This window comes from Idiotropiscis lumnitzeri, chromosome 4, assembly GCF_059441095.1.
Source record: "Idiotropiscis lumnitzeri isolate Australia: NSW breed Sydney's pygmy pipehorse chromosome 4, RoL_Ilum_1.0, whole genome shotgun sequence".
NCBI classification, from domain to species: Eukaryota; Metazoa; Chordata; class Actinopteri; order Syngnathiformes; family Syngnathidae; genus Idiotropiscis; species Idiotropiscis lumnitzeri.
In genome coordinates, this window is record NC_142394.1 from 21,873,801 (window position 1) to 21,898,072 (window position 24,272).

Below are 24,272 nucleotides of genomic sequence, written 5' to 3' on the forward strand. Positions count from 1 at the left end.
GTATGACTGTTGATGACGCACGCATTTCCGGACTGGCCTTTGATGCAAAAATGTCCCAAGGTGGTCCGTCGACAAACTATTTTTGACTTAAATACTTTATGTATTGTACTTTATGTTAGTATGCTAATGCTAATGTTATCTTTTCACCATAGCAGAGGTCTACGCTCTAGTGAATTTTTTATTTATTTTTTTTGTTCGTTTTAAAGAGAGATTTGTATACAGCATTCATTATTATCCATCCATTATACAAGCCACTTCTTTTTATTAAACATCCTGTCACTTTCGTGGTGACTAACAAATGATTATAACACCTCAGAAAAATTCTGTCTTCACTGCATAACTTGCCCTCACATTTCCTGTCAATTGCAACCTTTTCTGAGTAAACAGACTTAGTGGTTGGTCAAAGGCCCGCAACAAACCGCTTCCACTTTCATGTAGGTGCTGCACATACTGCTTTCTATCCGAGTGTAATGAAGCGATTATCAAAGCATAGATCTTTAACCTAAAAAATGTGACAGAGCTTGGGATTAGCCACAGCAAAAACAGTGTTAAGTGTTTCGTATAGGGTTAGAGAAAATCACACAGCACACCACAAAACAAAAGTGGCACACAGAAAAAGTGTACAGAACAGATGTAATGATGAACTCATCTAGGGCTGTGCAGTTAATCGAAATTCAATTACGATTTTTACACTCAACAATATCAAAATTGGAATAATCATAAAAAACTATTATCATATACAGTATATATATATATTATATATATATATATATATATATATATTATATATATATAAATATATATATATAGTTACTATATAATATATTTTACGTCTAATAGTATAGTTAGTATACTTGAGTTCAAAATTCGAGCGTTCCATTGAAATTGTTTAATTAAATGTTACAACAGTTCTATGGAAATTTAGAAGTGTATCGCAAGTAAACTCCAATGCATTGTTTCTTTACAAAAGAAAACCCGACTCAAATTTATACATTTGTACCATTTTTTATTATAAAATCGTTTTATAAACAATCCAGTCCAAAAGGAACTTACATAATTGTAGTGTTTCAAAGAATTAGATTTTTCTCAATATTGTTTACATTTTAATTTTTTTTGTTCCCCCCAATAATCATTTTAATGATTGCAATTTCATTTACTAGCAAAATAATCGTGATTAATATTTTTTTCAGCAGCCCTAAATTCATCTGAATTTACTCACAAACTGACTCTTGATTATCCCCGCTTACTTAAAGCTGATATAATCGTAAATACTCCAAGTCTCTATTTGCAGACTTCATTCATACATTTATCGGATACACAATCAAAGTACAAGTTTGACCAGCTCGGTGGATAGATTTAATCTCAGTATTTCAGTATTAATCAAAACAACGTAGTAAAGTGAACGATTCTAATGTTCTGCGGTCCATCAAACACCCCGACAATGTTGACACCACCAACACTGCCAGCAGACATTTCCGGGGAAGGTGTGTCTCACGTTTGACTTCCAGTGTAACATAAATGCGTTTAATATTAACTCCACTTATCAACTCATAAAGCTGACAAGAGCAGCGTTGGTACAGCGAAGATGAATGGTAGGCCACCACACCTTGTTTGTCCGTGCCAACAGTCAACACCCGCAACGGCCCACCCCTTTTATATGAGGCTTAAGCGCCCTTTGCTGCCATACCGTGTGCGTAGATCATGAGACAACGCATTCTAATCATGGAAATGTTTTGGTACGCACTGTGTCTGTGGAGTGTCAATGTTGCAGCTTTCAACCTGGACATCCAGAGTGTCGTGGAGAGAACGGGACCCCAGGGCAGCCTCTTTGGGTTTTCTGTCGCTTTCCATCAGCAGCTGAGTCCTGCCAAAAAGAATTTGTGAGTGATACGGAGATGTGAGATGACATTTGATATCTTTGATTCGGTTGCGTTTAGTTCTGTATAATATATGGTCCCATAGGGAAACTGAGCTTGCAGACAGGTTAAAAACACAGTTTTGAAATTTAGAAAGCAGTCCAAACAATTCGAGAATAGGTACCCTTATAGTCGTTAAATCCAGATTTTTTATTTTTTATTTTTGTAAGACAGATGGCAAATCACATCATGGATCATTATAATGTACTTTATTTTGGAGTCAGCCTACCTCACATGTGTCAATTCTGCTTTCGCCTCTAACTGGAGCACGTGAATGAGAGAACATAACGCAGATTGAGGCCTCCTTCCATTAGCTGCCGGTGCACTTAAGAGTTTATTTTAAGATTGTGGTGATATTTGTTTTTAAATTTTTAAATATGTCGGGCCCCGTCTCACCTCTTTGAGCTGCCCCATTCCTACTTTCCTGCCTGGTGCCAGGTACCAAAGTCTAAGTGGATGCTCAGAATGAATAGAGCATTTTTTGGTTTGTGCTCCCAGGCTTGAGAATGCCCTCCCTCTGCACAAACACCGTCACTGTCCATTTTTTCAACTCGTTAGTATTCTTGGGCTTTCAACTCTGTGTTTGAGTCTGCACCTATTTTAATGTTTTTAATCGTTTTCTTTCTTGAGATTTTTAGGTGTGCACAGCACTTTGATTCAGTTGCAGTTTTAAAGGCTCTATAAATTAAGAGTTGAGATAATAGTTGATCTGTTATTGACATTGTGCATATTTAGCAGTTTTATCGCTCTGGGGACAAAGGAATCCTATCGGTCCCACATGAAGGGACTCTAAATCATTGGTCTGAGGGAAGAAACTCAAAGTGGTGGGGAAGAGGAGTCCAGAATGGCTTTTGGCTTTTGGCTGACCTGCTTTTAAAAAATGAGCCATGTTCCTCTTTTGTGCTGCTTGACTAGGCAATAAAAGCAAAACAGACTGGATTAAACGTTGATCAAATAGGGACATCTGTTTAGTGTCTACAGTCAAATAACTTTTGAAATGAATACTAATTCTGCCGTGTGTTTGTCCTCAGGTTGCTGGTTGGATCCCCCAAATCGAAACATCCGTACCTAGGGAATGTTACTGGCGTTGTCTATCAATGTGATCTTAGTGTGTCTACCAAGCATTGTCAGCCCATTGACTTTAACCATGAAGGTTGGATTCCACTTTTTTTTTTTTACTACATCTACATGACATTTAGCTATAATGGCAAACTTCAAACACGTCTTTTATTACAGAGTTCCTTGAAAGCCATGGCATAAACGGACAATGGATGGGAGTAAGAGTGACAAGCCAAGGTCCTGGTAAAAATGTCATGGTAAGGAAACACACCCACATCAAGACCAAGTGTTCCAAGGGGAGACTTTGTTATCTGGTTATTTTTGTCCTAGAGGAAAATCCCCAGACAATAACAAACACAAACGATCTACAAACATTTCCTTTTAAAAACAAGACTTCCATCGTTAATTAGTTGTACAACATCAGAATTTTAATGGTTCACTAGTCTGACTTTCATCCAGTCAGCACCGGATGGAATCACACCCAGTGACTGTCGGTCTGAACACAACTGGCGACAAGTTCAGGGTGTAGTTTGCTTTTTGCTTACTGGAAAAGGCTCCAACTTTCCTACTATCATGATCATTAAATCATCCAATAAGAGCCTTGGAAAATTAATGGGTAGGTGAATTTTTTTTGTCCCCTTTCCACCACCCCACGATCAAATTAATTTCGTTAGGATTGAGCCCCCTCGAAAACCTCCATTCTAAAATGTGATTGGGCAAGATGGCCATCAGATGACTTGGGATCCAGACTGCGGACACCATGCAGGGCCTTACCCTGAAATCAGCAGTTTTCACCCAAGAAATAGCAACATGAGCACTCCCAGTGGTGCTGGCAGGGTCATCAGTCAGGCTCCAGTGCTGTGTGTACTGAGTCAGGAGTTCTCAAACGTTCGGGATCCAGGCCCAAAGATAAGGTAGCCCTTGGGTCTTCAGTCCTGTTCCTCAAAGGCCATTTTACTGGATGTTTTCCATTTCTCCCTGCTGAAACACACCTGATTCAAATGATCAGGATTGTTATCCAGCTTCTGTAGACGATGCTGATTATCTGATCATTTGAATCGGGTGTGTTGCAGCAGGGAGAAATGGAAAACATCCAGGAAACTGGCCTTTGATGGACAGGACTGAAAACCCCTTGGGTAGAGAGTAAATATAGGTACATGTTTTTTTAAATGAAACAAAAGGATTTTTCTAGGGGGGGTACATTATTATCAGATAGCCACGTTTCCGTTCATTGCCTGTCTGAGGTCTCCAAGTTTAAGAGCCACTGTGCCAGGTGACCATCCTGACATCTTTCTCTTACAGACTTGTGCTCATCGGTACCAACAGTGGACCCCGAACCCAGGCCTTTACGTGCCTCGCCTGGTAACTGGCCAGTGCTATATTTTAGGAGATGGCCTGCAGGTCGGGACAGAGGAGAGGACGTGGAGAAGGGTGGTTTGCGATGCGGAACACCTGAACAGACGTCAGAAAGACCACGAGTGGTTTGCGTACTGCCAACAGGGTCACGGCGCATCTTTTTCAAAGGACAACAGATCTGTGATCTTCGGCGCACCGGGCGCTTATCAGTGGAAAGGTCTGATATAATTGATTGCAGTGGAACCTTGATTTACTACTCTAAAAGCTTGTAAGTTGGGGTTGTCGTAAGTCAAGGTACCACTGTATACTTATTTTTATTTTGTAACATTTTGCAACTTCTGAATACTCTCGTGGGATTCTGTCAAAAGGAATAGTGCGGACGGAGCTGCTGGACAACCTGGACATCTTCGGTGAACTTCCTCGAGAGACAGGCAATATTGATCTTTTCAACTCCAAACTCATTCCTCTCCAAAGAAACAGCTACCTGGGTTAGTTTGCCTCCTGCCGATCGCAAAAAAACCTTCACATTCCATTCACTTGTCAACATTCACAGTTCTGTACTCATCCCAGGATTCTCCACCGACTCCGGAATTACACTGCTCAAGGGAAGTAATCTTACGATCGTATCAGGAGCCCCCAGAGGGGGATACAGCGGGCAGGTGGCCTTTCTTAAGGCAGACCCTTTGGCAGAGAGAAGCCTGTCTGTAGAGTTGGTCCTGTCTGGTCCGGGGTTGGCCTCTTCGTTCGGATACGACGTTGCCGTGGTGGATCTCAACAATGACGGGTTTGTTTTGTTGTTAGATGTCTTTAGTTAGCCAGTGCTAATATTTGTACAATTCTACCTTGACTTACGAGTGCCTTTACTTTCGTTTCGTCATGGAACCAATTAAACTTGTTGGTCAAGGTACCTCTGTATGTAGTTTTAAGAAGTAGCTTTTAATGACTCTCATACCACCAGGTGGGATGACCTCACTGTGGGAGCACCTGAATTCTTTCTCAAAGATGGTTCGATTGGAGGAGCAGTCTACATCTACATCAACAACATGGGGGAAAACTGGCAGGAAATTAATCCTATTCAACTTCTTGGGCGTAAAGATTCCATGTTTGGACTCGCAGTGGAAAACATCGGCGATGTCAATCAAGATGGTTATGGAGGTGGCTATTTCTTTTTTTTTTCCACGTCACGATTTGCAGTTGTAAACATTGAACAGGTTTAACTTTTACAACTGGAAAGGGAAAATCACTATCAACACAACCTAAACCACAAGATTAGCGATCGGGATAATTTTTACAAGACATCCGACAATCGCGCCTTTGCTTACATTGATTAGAATGGAAGGAAAAATCTCAATTTATCGTATAATGTGACAAAAGTTGATGTTGTTACCTGGTTCCCTTATTAAACTTTTGTGTACTCGAACTTCATTACGACAGACATTGCTGTGGGAGCACCCTATGACGGTTCCGGTCGAGTTTACCTCTACTGTGGCTCGTCAAGTGGCATCAACAAAAAGGCAGCGCAGGTGAGGTTTGAAGTCACATTTGGGGAAATAACTGCTCAATTTTGTTTTATGTGTGATTATCATCATTTTCATATTTATTCACAGGTGCTCTCGCCCGGTTCGAAAAAAATCACTCTGTTTGGATATTCTCTGACGGGTAACTTGGATATCGACGATAACCAATACCCGGATTTGGCTGTTGGCTCACTCTCAGATGCAGTCTTTGTCTACAGGTGACACAGTTTTGTTTCAAATCTTTGAAAATTTATTGAATTACGTTTTTTTTTTTGTCAATATTGCGATTGGCGTTGAATTTGCGATTATTATTTAACTCCCCACATTTTTACGACTTCATTTCAAACATTTTGGGTATACGTTTCAGAGCTCGACCTGTGGTCCGCCTCAACAGCACTCTCATCATAACACCAAATGAAATAGATGTCAGCAAGCAGCAGTGCAATCAACGCACATGGTAAATATATCCAGAAACCGAATATTATTTCGACGTGTTTGAGTTATTACGTAAATGTCATGTTCTCCATCAGTTATTTTGCAGTACAGGGATGTTTTACCTACTCGGCACATCCAGCGTCATTCAACCCCATCCTGAGTGAGTTTTCTGTTGGGTCATTTTGAATTATTGTGCCGCTGTTCTTTTTCCTAGCTTGCGAGGGAAAAAAATCAGGGGAGGGAAAGTCATCTGAAGTCTGAGATAACTCTCCTGTAAATATGGAATGTTTGTTTATAAACAGTTGTAGCAATAGCTGCATGTTAGCAATGACACTGCATCAATAATCCAAGAACTAATGTAGTTACTGCAAAAAAAAAAAGAGAGATAGAGAATATGTAGAAGTAACAATTCAATTGTTCCTGCACAGCAATCAGCTTCTCAATCGAAGCTGATGCAGCGAGGAGGAAATCCAGGCTTCCCCCTCGAGTTGACTTTCTGGGTTCATCTCAGGGGACACTGGAACTTCCTGGCCAAGGGGAAATAATCTGTGCTAACACCAAACTCCGACTTCTGGTACTGTTCCACTAATGTCGTAGTTGTTTTTTTTTTCTGACAACTTTGTGACTACTTTTCACGTTTCACAACTCTACTGCCTGCATGCTCCTGATCTATACTGTAGTTGCATCCATAATGACCAGGTGTGGGCAAACTACGACCCGGGGGCCACATGCGGGTCGTTAAACGTTTTAATCCGGCCCGCCAAACTTGAAAATAATTAAATGACTAAACCTTGTTAATGTTTTATTTAATAAATACTGTGTTTTTTTTCAAATACATATATATTGTTGTAATGCTTTTGTTCACTTTCATTTAAAATTAAATGTATTTTTTTTCTCCGATGAGGTGAGGTTACCAAAACACTCCATCCATCTGCTCCAGGTCCGGCCCATCTGTCAAATTTCAAAAGCCATTGTGGCCCGCCTATCAGAAAGTTTGCCCATTCCTGATATAGATACTTTGGTGGGCTGTCTGGTCTTATTCTTGAATGATTTTAGCGAGAGTCACTTGAAAAGTGCCTCTGTGGGACACATCTATTGTGAAGTCAAATTCAGGTTATCATGAAGCTAAACCTTTTGGTGACAGCGGGACACTACAGACAGGTTGCACAGCATCCCGGTCTCCGTCACTGCGTCTCTGCCGAGCTCAAGTCCAACGGCGAGGACAAATTTTGGACTGCCTGACGTCACTCCCGTGCTTGACCTCTATCAGAAAAAAAGCCTGGTGTCAGAGGTACAAACATATTTGCGGAAAGCCCAAGCCAAGTTTCATGATGCTTGAGGACTATTTGCTGTTTGATTGTCCTAGATAACCTTCATCAACGAAGGCTGTGGCCGTGACAACATTTGCCACAGCAACCTGGAGCTTCAGTACAGGTTTTGTGCCAGGAAAACCCAAAACCATCAAGATGTTTTCCAGTCACTAGTCAGGTGAGGAGATGACGGTCCCACAAACGCAGAGCCAGCCCTCGGCATTTGCCAATTTAGCACCTACTTTGGCCCCTCCTCTCAAGGGGGCACTCAAAAAAATTCCAAACTCAAATGAATAAAGAACTACTTAAGTGATTAGTATTAAATCAAGTTTGTCCAATAGATTTCTTATAATGACGTCATGAATTATTTTTCCTCCCTAAAAAGCCATAAAACACGGATTTCAATGCAGGCTCTGTGGAAAAACTAAGCTGTTCTTCACTTAAACATTTTGTGTCTTTACTTTAGAGAGGACGGTGTCGCAGTCATCACTCCTTCTGGTGAGGATGTGGCCTTGGAGATCTCCGTCACCAACACAGATGGGGACGACGCGCACCAAAGTCACGTGGTCGTCAAACTGCCAGATCTCCTTCGCTACTCCTCTGTTGTTTATACCTCAACGTCGGTGAGTGAACCGTTCATTGTGAGCAATTTGCCATTGAAGGGCTACTCTTGGGTTTAATTTCCATAATTTAAAAGACACATTCCAATGTAGTCACAAGTAAGTAAATTATATTTGGATAGCATTTCAGGCTGTTGCAAGTAACTGGGTAGAAAGTCAATGCTAATTTTAGCATTTTGGCTTAAGCACGCATGCTAGCTGTGTTAGCTACTATGGAAATAGGTCAACGATCAACTTAGTTATATGACAGAAAAACTTTAGGAGTAAACAAGGTTGCATTGGTTTGAATGACACACTCGCATAGTGACACGACTGGAAACGTTGAAAAATATGACAAAGAAGAATTGCAGTTAGCTTGATGATGTCATTATCTTTTGAGTCATGTAGTTCACTATCTGATATATCATTTTTAATTATTGATTACTGAATTTTTTAAACTGAATATGTGATATTGTTGTACTGTTAAATGACTCAATAAAGTAAAAAAAAAATCTCAATATGGCTGAACAGGTTTCAGTCATGTATGGTTTAACATTTACAGTATCTGTGATGCAACATTGTGTTTTAATAATTACAAAGAAGACATTAGCAAAATCTTTCTCTATTGTTAAATTACAACTTATTTTTGTCTATTATATTTGACTATGTAAGTTGGTCATGAAGCGGGAGGGACAAGAAAATAATTTTGCAATTTAAATTAAACATTTAGACATTATTTTTACTACAGCTATGATTACAGTTTGTTTTAGAACAATTGTAAGCACAACATGCTTCTGTATTTTGCGCTTCTATTATTTGAAATTCCATGGGTTGCAGGGGGTGGCAGAAAATATTATGGAATTACTCTTATGATTATTTTGTACAGTTAAAGAGAAAAAAAAAAGAACTGCTTAACTGCTTAAAATATTGTTTGAGTCCAAGAATTATAGGGAGCCAGTGCAAGGAGTAAAAATATTCCTATTTCCATTTTCTTTTTGCCTCAATACTCAAAGAATGTTGTTGCTACAATTTCAAATACTGTGTGGTATAGTGTATGAACATCAGTTTTGTTTTTCCAGGAGACACAAGTGACATGCTCGGGTAATGACAAAGGAACGGTGATAGACTGTGAGGTGGGAAACCCTCTTCAAAGAGATGCTCAAGTGAGTGTTCCATTTAGGGCAATGATTCGCTCCCAGTTGTGGTTTGTTATTTCACTTATATGTGCATTACATATTAATGTAATCATTTCAATTGTTTTTTTTTCTACGTTTCTAATTCGATAGTTTTGATAACCTGGATTTTTATCATTTAGATATTTTTAATTGGTAACTTGTTGTTAATACTGTACATAGCCTGCACTTTTTTGATTGACAAGATTGAAAAGATGTCTTTCAAATATGATTTTTACAAAACACATACTACACCGGTTCAGGAGCTATTAAAATGTCAAACCAAATCCCATCCCAATGTGACTACATTTAAAAAAAAAATGTTTTAAGCTTGGAAGAGGTCAAGCGGATTTTAAACACCCACTTCCATTACCAAATCAGAATCAGAAATCCCTTTATTGTCATTCTACTCAAGTGTGCCACGAGATTAGATGGATGGATAGAAAAATATGGTTACTTGCAATTTCTATAATATATCTGTCAATCTGTGTCGTTCCTTTTCTTTTCAGGTTAAATTTTATCTCATGCTCACCACAACTGGCATCTCACTGAACACAAAATCTGTCAACGTCACCCTGCAACTTCAGACGTAAGTCAAATATTTCTGTTCCACGCTTTGCTATATGTGACTATGAATATTTTTTTTAATTTTATATTCTCGTGATATAGGACAAGTGTGCAGACTTTAGAAGCAGTTGAGGCTAAAGCCAAAGTGGTTTTTGAACTGGGGCTGCAAATGTATGGGTAAGTTTTGCATTTACAATGTATATATTTAGCGCAAATCATGCACTCCCTTTGAAATAAATGTACCAGGACCCCAAAAACACAAACCCAATTTCCAAACCAATCTCTAAAGTAAATACACAAGTTTTAAGATTTTAACACTAAAATTGCCAGAATTTTTAAAAGCCACTCCACCACTCTCTACGGTACTCACCGGACACAACATTCGGAACACTTCAATTACACCAGACACTTTCATAAAACACGCACTCTATAATACAGAATCCAGTAATGAATATATGTTTTAAAAATGTGGTAATTAATGCAAATATGGTATATAATTGTTGTCAGATTCGCCAAACCGTCTCAAGTGTCGCATAGTCGAAGCTTAAAGGACAAAAGAGTTGTAAAAATTGTGGATGACATTGGAACCCCGATTCAGTTTGAATTTAAGGTAATATTAGCCTGTGTCCTTTTATTTCACGGATGTAATTATGTTTTTCTATTTTGTGTCCAGGGCTAAATGACATTTCTGTCCTTGCAAACAGATAACAAACCAGGGCAGATCTCTAAAATCGTTTGCCAATGCATCACTGGATATCCACTGGCCAAATGAGAACTCCAATGGTAAACGGCTGCTGTACTTGACTCAGGTCACTAGTGCAGGAGTGCATTTTGTCTCCTGTACACCCGCTGACCAAATAAATCCTCTGAAATTGAAGGTAATTCACTCTGAGTAATTATGCATTTTTTGCTCGTTTCATAACCTTAATACTTTGGATGTTAAGAATCAGCGCCGAGCCTCCAGGGAAAGACGCGAAGCCGAAAACGAGGGCCAATATGATGCCCTCTCCGCTGCTGGATTCTCGTTTCTTCCATCAAGAAGGAAATACAAAACTCTGGTGAGACAAATCAATTGTCTTTTTCATTCCTGAATATGATAAGCATGTTGACATTATGAATGTGAGGCGGTGAGTGCGCGAGTTGGCCGCTTGCTAATTGAAAAATGTTTACTCACCTGCAACCATGTGTTTTGGTTGGGTGAGAACATGTCGACTGGGACTTGCCAAAGATATAAAGACAGTGTGTGATGATGTGAGCAATGACGTACAAGTGCAATGTTTACAATTGCCAATATTACTCAGATCAATCTGTAAGTTATGAAATTCTGCTACAGGAAGTGCACGATTTTTTAAAAGCACAAAACAAAAAGTCTTGTTAACTGTGTAAATGTTACTAATTATTGTTGCCAATTTAGCTGCGTTCTTCACAGATAAGTGTGTGTCTTATTATTTATCGTGTGTTTTGGTTCATTTAGCAATCTACATATTCCCTTTCTTAGAAAAACACACAAACACTTTTTTGCCCATTGAACTGAATAAATAATAGAATAGCTGAAATATCACACAATGACATCATCACAAATTATGTTGTCCTCCTCAGTCCTGCTCCGATGGACTCACATGTGCAGAGCTACGCTGTCCTCTAGTGGGATTGGACAGCACTGCACTAATTGTTCTCCATGCACGCCTTTGGAATTCTACTCTGACAGAGGTGAAAAGCTTTCTGACCATATGTTAAAAAAAAAGCATTGTACCATAAAAAAACAATGTCTGATGTTTTCCGTGCAGGATTACAGCTCTTTGAATTACTTGGACATTGTTGTGGATGCTGCTCTCAGCCTTACAAACTCTCCGGAGAACATTGGACTCAAAGTTAAAAAGCCCCTCACCAAGGTCAAGATATTTCCCGCATTTACTACTTATTGTCCAACTTTTCAGGCCTCACACAATGACATCTCATGACAACCTATTATTACGCTTCAGTGGCGGGCTGTGCGTTGAATACCTGGGCCTGCACTGGGGACTTACCTGACTGAGGCGTGGGAAGTCTTCACTGTGCATGTGTGGCATGACTAAGTGTGTGTGTTTCAATGCTTGAGCATTGTTGTGTGCAGGTGAAGGTGACAGTGTTCCTCGAGAGAGAAGAGGAATATTACACGAAAGTGGCCTGGTGGATAATTTTCCTGACAGTTGCTGCAGGCCTGCTGCTACTGGCTGTCCTCTGCTTCTTCTTATGGCAGGTAACAAGACTGAATGATTCTATGCTTTTGGGAAAAAGAACACTCTTCTTTTATTTAAAAGGATATTGGCTGGTTGATGGATGGCTAATTGTAGCAAACTGGCATATTGATTGAGTTTTCTGATATCTAGCTAACACCTTTTACGATACATTTTTGGGAGTAGTACTAACAGTTGTTTTTCTACAATTTTTCTCATTTACGTCTATGTTTGTGTCACCATAAGAATTAAAATAAATAATAATTGTGAAATTACATAATGTGTTTTTTTTTTTACTTTCAATTAAATTGTATTTAGCCAGAAATTGTCTAACTATTGTTTTAAAGAAAAATGTTAAAAAAAATATTATTAAATATATATATATTTTTTGGAGTTAAGAGTATGACATTTATGTGTTGTTCTGGTCTACCTGACGCCGCGAAATCTAAGAAGTAGTTTCCATTGAGTGAATGTACGTAATTGTTATAATGGGTCAGCTCAGTCATTGCCATGACAGTGATATCATTTCCAATGTTTTTTGTTTTGTCTAGCGTGGTTGCATGAAGTGTACGACGTGTAACGACAAGCCCTCACACATGAAGCTGGAAAAACTAAAAGCCTGAAAGAAGATTCCAGGGTGAGCGGATCGGACCAAAATATAATGTTATATTGTTCGTTATGACAAAGAACTCAACACACATACTGTCAATGACAGCATGGCTTTGTACATTTGTTTTTGTTTTTTTTAATGATGTGAAAAATATTACTTGTGTTCCTTCACAAAAAAGTGGAACAACAACATGAAGACAATTGTTCTTTTGAAGACCATTCTCTTGAACTTTTGTGTACGGTAAATACTGTCGTGGATAATCATTACAATGGTGGAAGGTCAGGTGTCAGGATTTTTAAAAGTTTCCATATATCCCATTTAAACACTTCTCTCTAAACATAATACGTTGCTATGCTCTTGTCGAGGATTATGGAAGGGGCGGGGGGGGGTTTATTATCTTGTAAATAAAGAAACAAATGTGTTTATAACCAGGCTTTTGCTTCAAAGTGTTCTTATATTAAAACCAATCGATTTCTTGAACTACGTTTGCACTATGTGATCATGAGGCAACACAGGGGCGATGGGTTGGGCAAACCGTCCAGACATTTGAACTTTCAGAGCATTTTCCGCGGCAGTCAAGGTGAGGATGAAAAACCCAGTCGGCCGTAGAAAACATAAATAGGGTGTAACACAACTTGGTGGTGTGTAGTGAACCAGACAGCATATCTTTTCTTTGCGATCTCACATTCATAGCATACAACTCTTCAAAAGCGGTCAGATAAGCGATGTGTTTAAATGACCTACAATTACCGACGTGGCACACGGCGAGTGTGTGCGTGCGTGTGTTTGCGTATGCGAGTGTGTGAGTCAGTATTAGTAGACCTCCCCAAGCCATGTCAGATTCATGGAAAAAAAATGATTTTTTTTACTATATTATAAGCATTTGCAGGTTAGTTAATTGTTTTGGGGCTTTTTATAATTTCATAGCAGAACAGATCAAATGCTTGTATATGCATGGCCCACGAGCCACAGGGTTACCCACCCCTCACCTATACATTCTTTTTTCCTGTCTTTCAGTACTCCTTTGGGATTATCACAAGTACTGTACATTTCTCCTCGTTGCACAAACACTTTCCACCTTTCTTTTCATCAAAATACATTCAGCGTTGTATGAAAATTAGGAGTCACTTGTGGACAGAATTTGTGCCTCATTCACTATCTACATGTTTTGTTGCTTTAAGGAAAAATACATAGAAAAGCGCACTATATTACAAAAAACATCCAAACATCTGCGCCACGTGACCACAGAAAGGAATGAAAAAAGAGAAAACTGCACGTGCGCACACAAAACATCATACAAAAAAATGAAAATTAAGCTTTGTTCTAATCGATTGGCAGCAATGACTTATTTATACCAGAGGATTAACCCAAACACTTGTTCTTAGAGATTAAAACCACCGTGTCTTAAATAAAAATAAATAAATTAAAATGTGTCAATATTTTACTTAAATTATTTTCATTTGAAGCATCCCCAAAACACGTTTCTGTACATTGTGAGTAAACAAACCGCTTTGGTGTTTTGTTTTTTAACAGGCTTGCCTGCTTGAACACAAAATATTTAAGTAATTTGGTGTTTTATGCAGGTTTGACTTTATGAATTGAACTACTGAAATAAAAAAAGTAAAAACTTTCCTACAATATCCACATTTATTGTGATGCACCATTTTAACAAAAATATTTGAAGGATTAAAATTAACTAACTCAAGAATTTTATATCAAAACTTAGACCTCATCAAAATATTACTAATCTGACCATTTTACCAATTGACACAGTTTGATTTAACGTAATGTTAATGCCACGATTTAGAGACTTGTGCAGTTGCTATTAAAAATAATCATAAGCCATTTTGTGCTTTTTTTTTTGTGCTGACGTAAACAAATGAAGACAATTTCTTCATGACAATTGCACTGAGCAGCTATCTCCACCAAGGGGCCACCATGAGCACAAAAGGAAGCATGAGAGAAACAAGCAGGGAGGAAGTGAGCCGACTTGTTGCAGATGGGACTCGGCCGTGGTTCCGGTTGCCATTGGGGCCGTTTCGCTCACGGACCCGAGGAGGCTTAGCGGGGTTGCGTGGGGGCTTGCTGTAAGGAGGAGAGTGAGGGCCGTATCCTGGCCAGTCGTCGTTGTAGCGTTCGCTGGCATCGTCGCCTCCAGAACCGCTGCCCTCCTCACCTGGAAGTAACACACACACACACACCATTGATCATATTGACATGCAGGGGAGAATTAATTAACAATACTGTATTTACTCATGTAGTGGCCCGAGGCATTTATTACTCAGAGAAAAGCAGCAAATGTAAAATATTTTGGGGAAATTATCATAAAAAAAAAATACATTTGTGTTATTATAAAATATTTTTTAAATTATAATGGGATTATAGATTATTTTCTAAAAAAAATCAAAATAAATAATGTTAAATATGATTGCAATAAAATATTTATTGTGGTAAGGGGCAATTATTTATTCTACTGCAGAACTGGATGAATGAAATTATATATTAGATAATATATATTCTTTGAAATTGAATGCTGTTTTTTTGCTCTTTGAAAATATGGAAATTACAACATTTTTATTTCATATTGTGGCTACTCAACTGCAGAGAGTACCAGGCAACTACTAAGGGTTTGGATTATAATATGTCAAATTGTATTATCATATATAATCATTATTTGTATTAATTTTAAAACTGGTCACGGATATCATTTTTATAATCATTTTTTAATTGTTTATTCAAATCACATTTTGTATTTCATTTTTATCACAAAAAGTATTATTAAACTAATATATATTACATAATCAAATACATCTTACAATATATGTATTGTGATCACCAATATTTATTTACTAAAAAGCAGAGAATACAAGGCGTCAATCAGCTGTGTGGTATTGGCATTTTTTTTAATAATAATTAAACGTTATTTAAATATGATCAGAACTAATAGTATTAATTATATATACCTGCATACATATGTTTTTTTTAGTTTCCACCAATAATTTTATTATTTTACACAAAATATGTGTGTTGTGTTCAAGAGGAAATTCAATCAGTGTCAATTGTAGACTCGTACTGGTAATGTGACCTAATTACAGCAAGGGCCACTATTTGAGGAAATCAGATGTAGAATATCACAGCTGTTCAAATGCAACATAAAGGGAGTGTGTGAAGTACTACTGACTGTCCATGAAGTCCACATCCTGTCCGCTCTGTGCATGTCTCAGTTTGTTGGTGGCCACCCTTAACTCCATGATCAGCTGTCTGGTCTTGACATCGGGCCGTCCCATGTCAACTTCCACTTCGGGGTTGTTGATCTGATTCGCCAGCCCGTCGCCCGTCACCTCTTGCAGATATCTGAAAGTGTTCATGCGCGCATGTGACAAATGGAATGCATGATTCTGCAACCACCATGCTTCAATGTTTGTTCACTGTTGCGTTTGCACCAAAACAACCCTTTTGGAATAAAGGCCAAAAGTTCAACATCGGTTTCATCGAACTATAGCAAAATCTCCCAAACACATGTGGCTAACCTCCCCCTGGTCTGCCCATTCCAGCAGCGGTCCTCATTAGTGACGTCGGCAGCCATCTTTTCATCGTTGCAGATGGTGTGTGGGAGGGACACCCAGAAGCTCCCCATGGGCCGCAGGCGCTCTTTCAGTTCCGTAACCTGTACCGGGGCAGCTCGTGAGTCATCGCTCGTCTATCTTTGAAAGTATTCTTGTGTCTTGATGGCTATGTGTGTATGTAGTCGTGGGTAGGGCATATGCGAGCCAAAGTAGGTGGCGTCACATACACACATGAATCATGATTTTGTGCATTTAAAGTGGGAACCCACGATGCAATATTACCGGCGTGAAATGCCAGATATTTATGTATGGGACCTACCTTTTCCCATTGTCATTAAGCCGCGACCCACTTGAACAGAAGTAAAAGGAGGATATATATTTCTTTTATAGGAATTAAAGTCAAACAACAACAAAATTGGAATTTGGAAATCACAACTTATTAATATTCTTAAGTGACTGTGGATTAGCTGATAGAGAGAGCGAGTTGTTTTGACAAATTGGTTGGCGGTTTGAATCTGACTGTCAGGTGGCCAAATAAATGTCATTGAGCAAGAAAACACGTAACTCTAATTATTTGTCAGACTCAAATTGGAGTTACAGAAAAAGTTGTTGATGGCTAGAATTTTAAGTCCGGATAGTCAAATCTAAATGTTAAATCGGTTTGCCCTACGCCTGTGCGTAATTTCTTAATGAAGCTCAAAATAGACTTAGAAAAATAAAGCTAACGTTGTGTTTCTTACAAGTCGGTCCAGGTTGGTGCCTGCAGCCGTGGTAGGTTTTTCGTCAGGGGTGTAGGTGCGAAAGGGCCTCCTGTTGCCCCCCGACTCTTTGGGTGAGCGCTTGGAGCGTGCTGGAACAGGTCTGGGGTTTCCGCAACCTTGGAACACCTGCACGGCGAACATTAAATTACACCAAAGTGACAGGATATTATTAGGACTTTGTCTCTGTCTTCCAAGCCAATCTTCAGCTGCTGGGTCACGTCATAGAAAAAAAAGGGCAGGAACTAATGATTATTTTATTAATCGATTAGTCTGTTAATTTTTTTGTCTATTCATTGATTAAGTGCACGCAAAAAACATGTTTGAATGTCCATACCTATACTCAAATTGATAATTCACCCCGTAACTTCCACTAACAATCAATTCTAAATTTAGCCCTGCCCCGACAAACAAAGAAGTTGGTTTCTGAGGCGAGATGTATTCAACATACTTCCTTGACACCAATTACTACTTTTCCATTAGGCGTCTTCCCATTTTGCAGCTTCTTACAGCATTATGAAAAGAGCTCAACAAAGATTTTTTTTAATCAAATAGCTGGGGATGAGCTCAACAAAAAAACTAAAGTGAATAAGTGAATTTGTCCATTGGGAATCTGGGAATATCCATTTGCAGTATTGGTCAATATCAGGGCAAGAATTTATTGTATTTATTTTGATAAATTAGCCAACCTCACTGGCATTGAAGGAGTTTAATAAAGGTATGTAAAATTGTATAATATTGCATGACTGTATTATTGCTTTCTGTAGATAGATTCCAAAGATTTAAAATGGCATCCACCCACTGAAATGTAATGTCGATGTTCATGTCATTTCTTAGAGTTTCAACCAACTGTCCTCCCAGTGAATTAGTTATCACCATGCCAACAAAATGCTATATACAAAGCTTTTCTTGTAAAACCACTCCAAGTCTTGAAAACCTTGTTCTTGTAACATTGACATTATTCGTGCAGCATCTTTGCGCAGAGCCAGCCATGCAATCTCAAGACTGGGGGAGTCAAGGTTTGGAATGGCAATATAATAAACCCTTGGCTGACATTCCACTGCTCTCACTCTTTCTCTCCACCAAGGAGGGAAGGGAAAAAAAGCCAAGCTGTGAAGCAAAGAACTCGCAGTTCCTTGAAACGCTGCCACATATTGAATCGAGACGTGGGTGCCTCTCAGGTGGATTCGCTCCCAGGAGGCTTGCCACGCTTCAGTCACATGCTGCGACATCACTGCTCTGTGTGGGAATGCTGTGTTGTCGTCTCAGGAAGGACAATGATAGTGTGTTGTCTCCTTTCGAGAACACGACATGAACTCTGAATTTTTAAGTATGTGAACATAAACGCAGAACGTCAGAACTGTGAAACAGGTGCTAACCACTTGTTCACCGTGCTTTGGATTATTTTCATTCATTTCAAACATACAGTTAAGAACCTCAGCTTTCCCTTGGTCCGTTCTCTTCAACGAATGAATATAGTGGACTGTAAGATGTCATTCTTGCCTTGGTGGAGATGCTGACGCTGTTTTCCTGCATGTGCATGATGGCTTCGGACACTTGGACGGAGATGGAGTCCGCTGCCAGTTCCATGTTGAACGGCCCCTCCAGTTTCTCCGCCACCTGGTAGAGAGCATCTGATGGCGAGTACGTGCGAAGAAAATGACAGGCAAAAGTGAATGTCAAAGTGGGTTTAAAATAAAATAAGCAGCACGGAACCATTACATAATTATATATTATATTGGCTTGTTGATTATTCAGTTTGTTAATCATAACCTTGAATATTAAGTGAGCTATCACCAGAAGACAAGTACAATGAATGCACATAAGAATATGTTTTTAATTGTGAGACTAAATGCATAATTTAATCTTGGACAGGCAATGTAAATGCAGTATAATCGTCACCCATCACCCACCAATAAAATAGTCCCACTCGGTGTCCAGGTCGGCCTGATTGGCTAAGCAGCCTTTCATCACGTTGAGGCAGAAGGCGCGGCACGGACGCAGGGAGGGCATTCCTCGACAGAGTGGGCAGTACCACTGACGCATCAGGCCACGCACGCACTCAGAGTCTGGAGTCATCTAACAGGTATGTAAGGAAAGCCACTATAAATAATCAATTTTAACGCAGAAACTCTCGTCTATGAGACATTTGACCAACTCGTTTTTAATTCTAAATTCCATATATATATATATGTATATATATATATATATATGTATATATATATATGTATATATATATATATGTATATATATATACATATATATATATAATTCATTTTTTTAATATTCATATATATATTTTATTTTTACCTTTGTGGCTTTGCTGACAATATCTCGACCAATAGCCAAGCCCTGTGATAGCGCCCTAGCAGCAATGAAAGCCCTAGATACCTGGATTGGGAAAAGAATTGTTTCAAAAAGTGCTCACTTTTTCCTTCATTTTACAAAACGAGACAGTCCACCTGTACGCGCAGTTTGCGAGGCACATCTCCAAACGGCTGCAGCTGTTCGGCATGTTTACTGACACACTCCAGGTAGTCATCGCTGAACTGATACTGAGGGTTGACCAGAGTGAAGACCCGCTCCACCAGTCGGGACCAGAAGTCGGACAAAACCTCTGTCAGACTCACGCTGCCCCCTGTGTACAAAAGGAGAAACGAGGAAATCAGGAAGTTTAGTATACCTTAATTCCTTCTGTGACCATTTAGTCCACTAATTTAATGGCCGTAGAGGGTTTCTCGAAAGTCCTCTGTAGATTGACAGATTAGAAAACGAGATGCCAAAAGCAAGTGGTGAGTGAGTGTAGAGCAGTAGCACTAAGGCTTGATTTTCATGATCAGCGTAATTGTGGCGTGAGGCGTGGTCAAAACCTACGCAGGGGAGTGCTAAACTAACACTTTGTTTTAGTACTTTCGCAAATGCGAGCAGCTTAGTGTACGGTAGTTTAAAACAGGCATTCTGCGGCGTTGTGGGCGTGAACAAAGCCGGCTTGATTTCACTCATCCCCATTAAAATCGCCGAAGGTCGGTAGAAAGATGTTGTAGAAAGGGTTGAGAGAAGACAGATGGATTGACAGACAGGCAGAAAGATGGTTGGATGAGCAACAGGTGTCATATTTATAATACACCAGCAATTCAAAGATAATACACACACACACACACATAGTGATAGTATGATGTAGCCATCTGGTAGCACCTTGCATCTAAATATCCAGAACGGGTGTGTCCCAATTCTCGTCTATGCAGACGAGGTGTGTGTGAACTGACCTGAATAATATCTACGCAGCTCCACAAACAGCTCCTGGAAGACGTGCGAGTTCTGCGTGAAGAGGCGACCGTAGGTCTTGGTGAACATCTGGTTCATGGACTCCTCGGACAAATCTATCAGTTCCCTGAAGAACTCTGCGAGGACACAGATGCAAGTTTGACGCCCAAAAACCTGGCACAGAGGCCTCGCCAGCTCACGGTTACATCACACGGCGCGTATTAGCGAATACGCGCAAGAGAGCGTGGCGTCTATAAAAATAGCATTTAAGGCTGATATGTGCGGTCTCCCACTCCTGATTCATCACTTACGTTATATAAAAGAACGAGGAGGGGAGAAAAGAGGTGATAGCAGGTGGGCGGTGAAAACGTCACATCAGCTCTGTGCTGCGTCTGGACTCGGACAGACAGAAATCGTTACTTGCGCTCGATTCTATTAGATAGAGACACTAAAGTCCTCAGGGCTCCTTCAGTTCCCCGTCAAAGCCTCATGCTTCATCACAACAGGAGGTTTTAGAGAATTATGTGTGAACATCCTGTTAATCGAGTCGGATTTTAGTCGGCAAAGGCCCAATTGTTGTCATGTCTTTAAAAGATTATCCTAAACGATTTACCAGTGGTGTGGGTTATGTTTAGACTGACAATCATGAATGTTCATAAATCTGTTCAAACTTTGTAATAGTAATCGTACAATCGCTGCGAGATCACCCTTATATCGACATATAAAACAGAATCAAGCTGGCAGTCATGGCCCCAAAGACAAGAGTGCATTCACTAACCGTCAAACCGTCTCTGTCTCTGAGTGAAGGTGGTCAGCAGGAACTGGCTATGGTTCTCCACGGATTTCAGGAAGTCCCGCTCGCTTTGGAGGGCCAGCGTTTCCTCCATCTGACTGGAGCAGCAGGTGTAATCCTGAGGACAGAGTCTCAAGTGCTCGCCTGTGCACACAAATAGGAACAGTGCATCGTTTTAGACCAGGGATACATTTGTGCCATGAGAGATATTTGGGTGTGCCACATAAAATTGACACCCTGACATCCCGCCGGTTAGTGGTCAGACTTGGTCGGAGAAGAACGTGCGTAGCTGTCTCTACGACTTCCTGGTCTACACGACTCGTTTTGTAGCGCGAGGTGAGGTGAGGTGGTGGTGATTCCGCTGTTCGTGTGACATTGAGCAAACCTGCTGCCGGGCTCGCCATCTTTTTTTGGGAGTCTGAATGAACGACGAGCATTTTTCATATCTTCACTGACGTGGATGTGGAATTTTGCCTCTTGTCTTTTTTTTTTGGGCTTAAAAAGCCCAAAATGTGTAAATATATTGCTTAATGCAATTTGTTTGCCAGTAGACCAGGAAAATTATGTTTTTCAAAAGAAGTAAATGCAGCAAGCCTGAAAAACCCTCAGCAATGTCTTCCAGTGAGCATAACAACTTTGAAGTCAAAGTGCAGGAAAGCATCTGTGGAAAAGAACTAAACTCCAAGGAAATTTTGACCTGTAATGTATTGTATTGTATATGTGTTTGCCGTGTTTGAAAAACTCACAAATCCCCCAAATCAAGCACTTGAACTCCTCTCATCAGATGTCAGCTATTTTAGTGAAAAAGTACATTCCAAGAGGTCAAAATCGGCACAAACCAGCAAAATCATAAAACGATGCCACACATGAAATCACCCAGGAATAATTCTATTACCGTGACAGAATTTGACACATCCATCCATCCAACCATTATCGAAGCCGCTTCTCCTCACGTGGGTCGCGGGCGTGCTGGCGCCTATCCCAGCCGTCCCAGTTGGCAGGGTACACTCTGGATTGGTTGCCAGCCAATCGCAGGGCACACAAAGACCAACAGCCATCCACAATCATCAAGAACTGCAAAGCAGGGGGTACTAACTGCAATTCTGCCCGTAAAAAAACCGTTAAGAACCAATTAATTACTTTTTTTTTTTTCATTGATTTAGGAAGCCCCTCTGCCGACTCAAATGACCCCTGATAGCAATTACATTTCCCACTAGTTAATACTGCGTTGGAAATGATGGGCTGCCATGCTCATTCATTCCTGTTCAAACAGGATCTCCTTGCAGTGAAACAGTCCAATACACCTGTCAGTCATGTGTTACCACCGCCAAGTGTTATCAAAGATAACCAAGAGAGTGTGATATGAAATTGTACTTTGACCCCATGAATTATTCAGATCCAATCTGTCTCTATTTGTCAGCTCAGGTTCGGGTCTTTGATATGTCAGAGGTAATGATATGCAAATGACAAGCGAGGGAGGAAAAGCGCTTCGGTTCTTTGTTTCAGTCAATGTTACACCTGACACAAATAGTACGTCTGGCTTCCACCTCCTCGCTGGTGTAGCACTCTGTCTCTTTTGTTCCGCTCTCACTCGTAGTCCGCTCTTATGCCTGCATTTCCATTTCTAGACAGCCTCTCACCGTCGCTCACTCTCCCGGCCATCTGCTCCCCCATGGCCCACGGGACAGCCAGCCGAGGCTCAGGCAAAGAACACACACACACCCACACCAAACACTCACACACAAATATATCTAAAATCAATCAATACTGCATCTGTCGGTTTGGATTAACACAAAGCCAAAATGTAAATAACAGGGCTGGGAATCCTTTTGAGTTATTCTAAAGTCCAATGAGCTCCACTAATTACTAAATGACAGTTTATTTCATCTTTTTTGTAAGCGTTCCCAGGTTTTTAGTTGCTATTGCTGGTCTTGGGTTGCATGTTAACATACTGGTGACCTCCCACCCGCAATAACAGGTTCAGCTATACCGAGAAGTGGACAGCCTTGCTATACTTTCACTTTCCAAGACAGGTCCACGTTTTCTTATTTATGACCCAAAAATTCTAACATTATCCCACTTCCCCTCAACAAAACTTGATTCAAAATCCACACATGCTCTCATTCAGCAGTTAAGATTATTGCCCATGGGGTACATGCAAGGGATTCACCAGTACAGGCGAAGACTAATTAGGGGTGAGGTTCTTTGTTGTTCTGGTGTTGGCAATTTGCTCATCCCTCTTAATCAACCTATTTAAACAGCACACAGGGGAGGGGGTGTAATTTGGTTTAAAACCACTCTGCATTGTGTTCATATCCTGAGGGGGAAAGACAATGATTTTGCCACATGGTACTCATTAATGAGTTATACACTTTGTTTTACACATTGATAGACAATTGCCACTGGTTCTAGACGTTAGATCAAAATGGGCAGAGTTGTGTTTAATTCTAAAAAAAGATAACACGCATTCTCATTTGTTTCATCCAGTATGAAGAGTCTTACCAGAGATTTGAGTCACCGGTGCGGTGCTGGTGCTGTACCCCTTCTCCGCGTACACCTGCCTGGTGTCGGCGCAGCTCCTCCCAGCAGCAGCCACGGAGCTCCGGGACCCCGACAAGGCGGCTACCGCGCAAAGCAAACCCAAGAGGGGGAACTTGGGTACAGCAGACCGGGTCTCCGTCCTCACCACAAAAAACATCCTTAGGCAGGCTAATATGAAAACTATAGATGAATGATCGGGATTAAACTACGGTTTGTAAAAGTGTCCTACGATGGTGAATCGTCGACAAAAGTCATAGTTTTCCCAAGGCCATGCAATGGTGAGTCTAGAGTTATTTTACACAATTTGTTTCCATCAGCCGTGTCGACTAAACTTAGTGGACATCAATGAGGAGAGAAGCGATCAGCACGCGCAGAATCACCGTTGTAAAGCTAAAGGTATGCTATCGGAAAAACTTGATTGTGGAAAATAAAAGCGATGATCACGTGGGCATGAGTGGTATTCGTCAGTGGCGCCGTTACAATTACATTTATTTTGACAGTAAAACCGGAAGTTGCTCCCTCACGCTCGACACATTGATGCTTAGTTACGGTGAAAGCTGCCGAAGAACAATGGACCGTGCCGGGGAGCACTC

At 40.2% G+C, this 24,272-nt stretch overlaps 2 protein-coding genes across 2 annotated transcripts; one reads left to right on the forward strand and one right to left on the reverse strand.

The window, feature by feature from the left end:
- The first annotated feature begins 1,686 nt into the window (after positions 1-1,686).
- Positions 1,687-13,122, forward strand: LOC148338556 (integrin alpha-6-like). Its single transcript, XM_088292426.1, has 25 exons — positions 1,687-1,880; positions 2,948-3,069; positions 3,153-3,232; positions 4,278-4,548; positions 4,700-4,819; positions 4,902-5,115; positions 5,290-5,486; positions 5,766-5,854; positions 5,939-6,066; positions 6,216-6,305; positions 6,379-6,443; positions 6,712-6,857; positions 7,428-7,574; positions 7,650-7,771; positions 8,060-8,216; positions 9,272-9,355; positions 9,874-9,953; positions 10,034-10,108; positions 10,439-10,541; positions 10,636-10,809; positions 10,876-10,989; positions 11,531-11,641; positions 11,719-11,823; positions 12,045-12,170; positions 12,699-13,122. Exons 1-25 carry the CDS (start codon positions 1,702-1,704, stop codon positions 12,768-12,770), a joined length of 3,171 nt encoding a protein of 1,056 aa, XP_088148552.1. The 5' UTR covers positions 1,687-1,701; the 3' UTR covers positions 12,771-13,122.
- gpc2 (glypican 2) lies at positions 12,875-24,039 on the reverse strand. The gene is made up of 11 exons (XM_088292434.1): positions 23,641-24,039; positions 21,124-21,282; positions 20,348-20,482; positions 19,544-19,719; positions 19,392-19,472; positions 18,995-19,160; positions 18,585-18,715; positions 17,064-17,210; positions 16,288-16,424; positions 15,939-16,111; positions 12,875-14,933 (listed from the first exon to the last, which is right to left on the reverse strand). Exons 1-11 carry the CDS (start codon positions 23,834-23,836, stop codon positions 14,674-14,676), a joined length of 1,761 nt encoding a protein of 586 aa, XP_088148560.1. The 5' UTR covers positions 23,837-24,039; the 3' UTR covers positions 12,875-14,673.
- Between the last annotated feature and the right edge of the window lie 233 nt (positions 24,040-24,272).

Coding starts and splice junctions, on each gene's coding strand:
- gpc2 (XM_088292434.1), bottom strand. CDS start 23,836: ATGTTTTTTGTGGTGAGGACGGAGACCCGGTCTGCTGTACCCAAGTTC. Junction 19,720..20,347: donor GCTGCGTAGATATTATTCAG/GTCAGTTCACAC, acceptor TTTTGTACACAG/GGGGCAGCGTGAGTCTGACA. Junction 16,112..16,287: donor AATGGGCAGACCAGGGGGAG/GTTAGCCACATG, acceptor GAACACTTTCAG/ATATCTGCAAGAGGTGACGG.
- LOC148338556 (XM_088292426.1), top strand. CDS start 1,702: ATGAGACAACGCATTCTAATCATGGAAATGTTTTGGTACGCACTGTGT. Junction 3,070..3,152: donor CATTGACTTTAACCATGAAG/GTTGGATTCCAC, acceptor CTTTTATTACAG/AGTTCCTTGAAAGCCATGGC. Junction 11,642..11,718: donor GGAATTCTACTCTGACAGAG/GTGAAAAGCTTT, acceptor TTTTCCGTGCAG/GATTACAGCTCTTTGAATTA.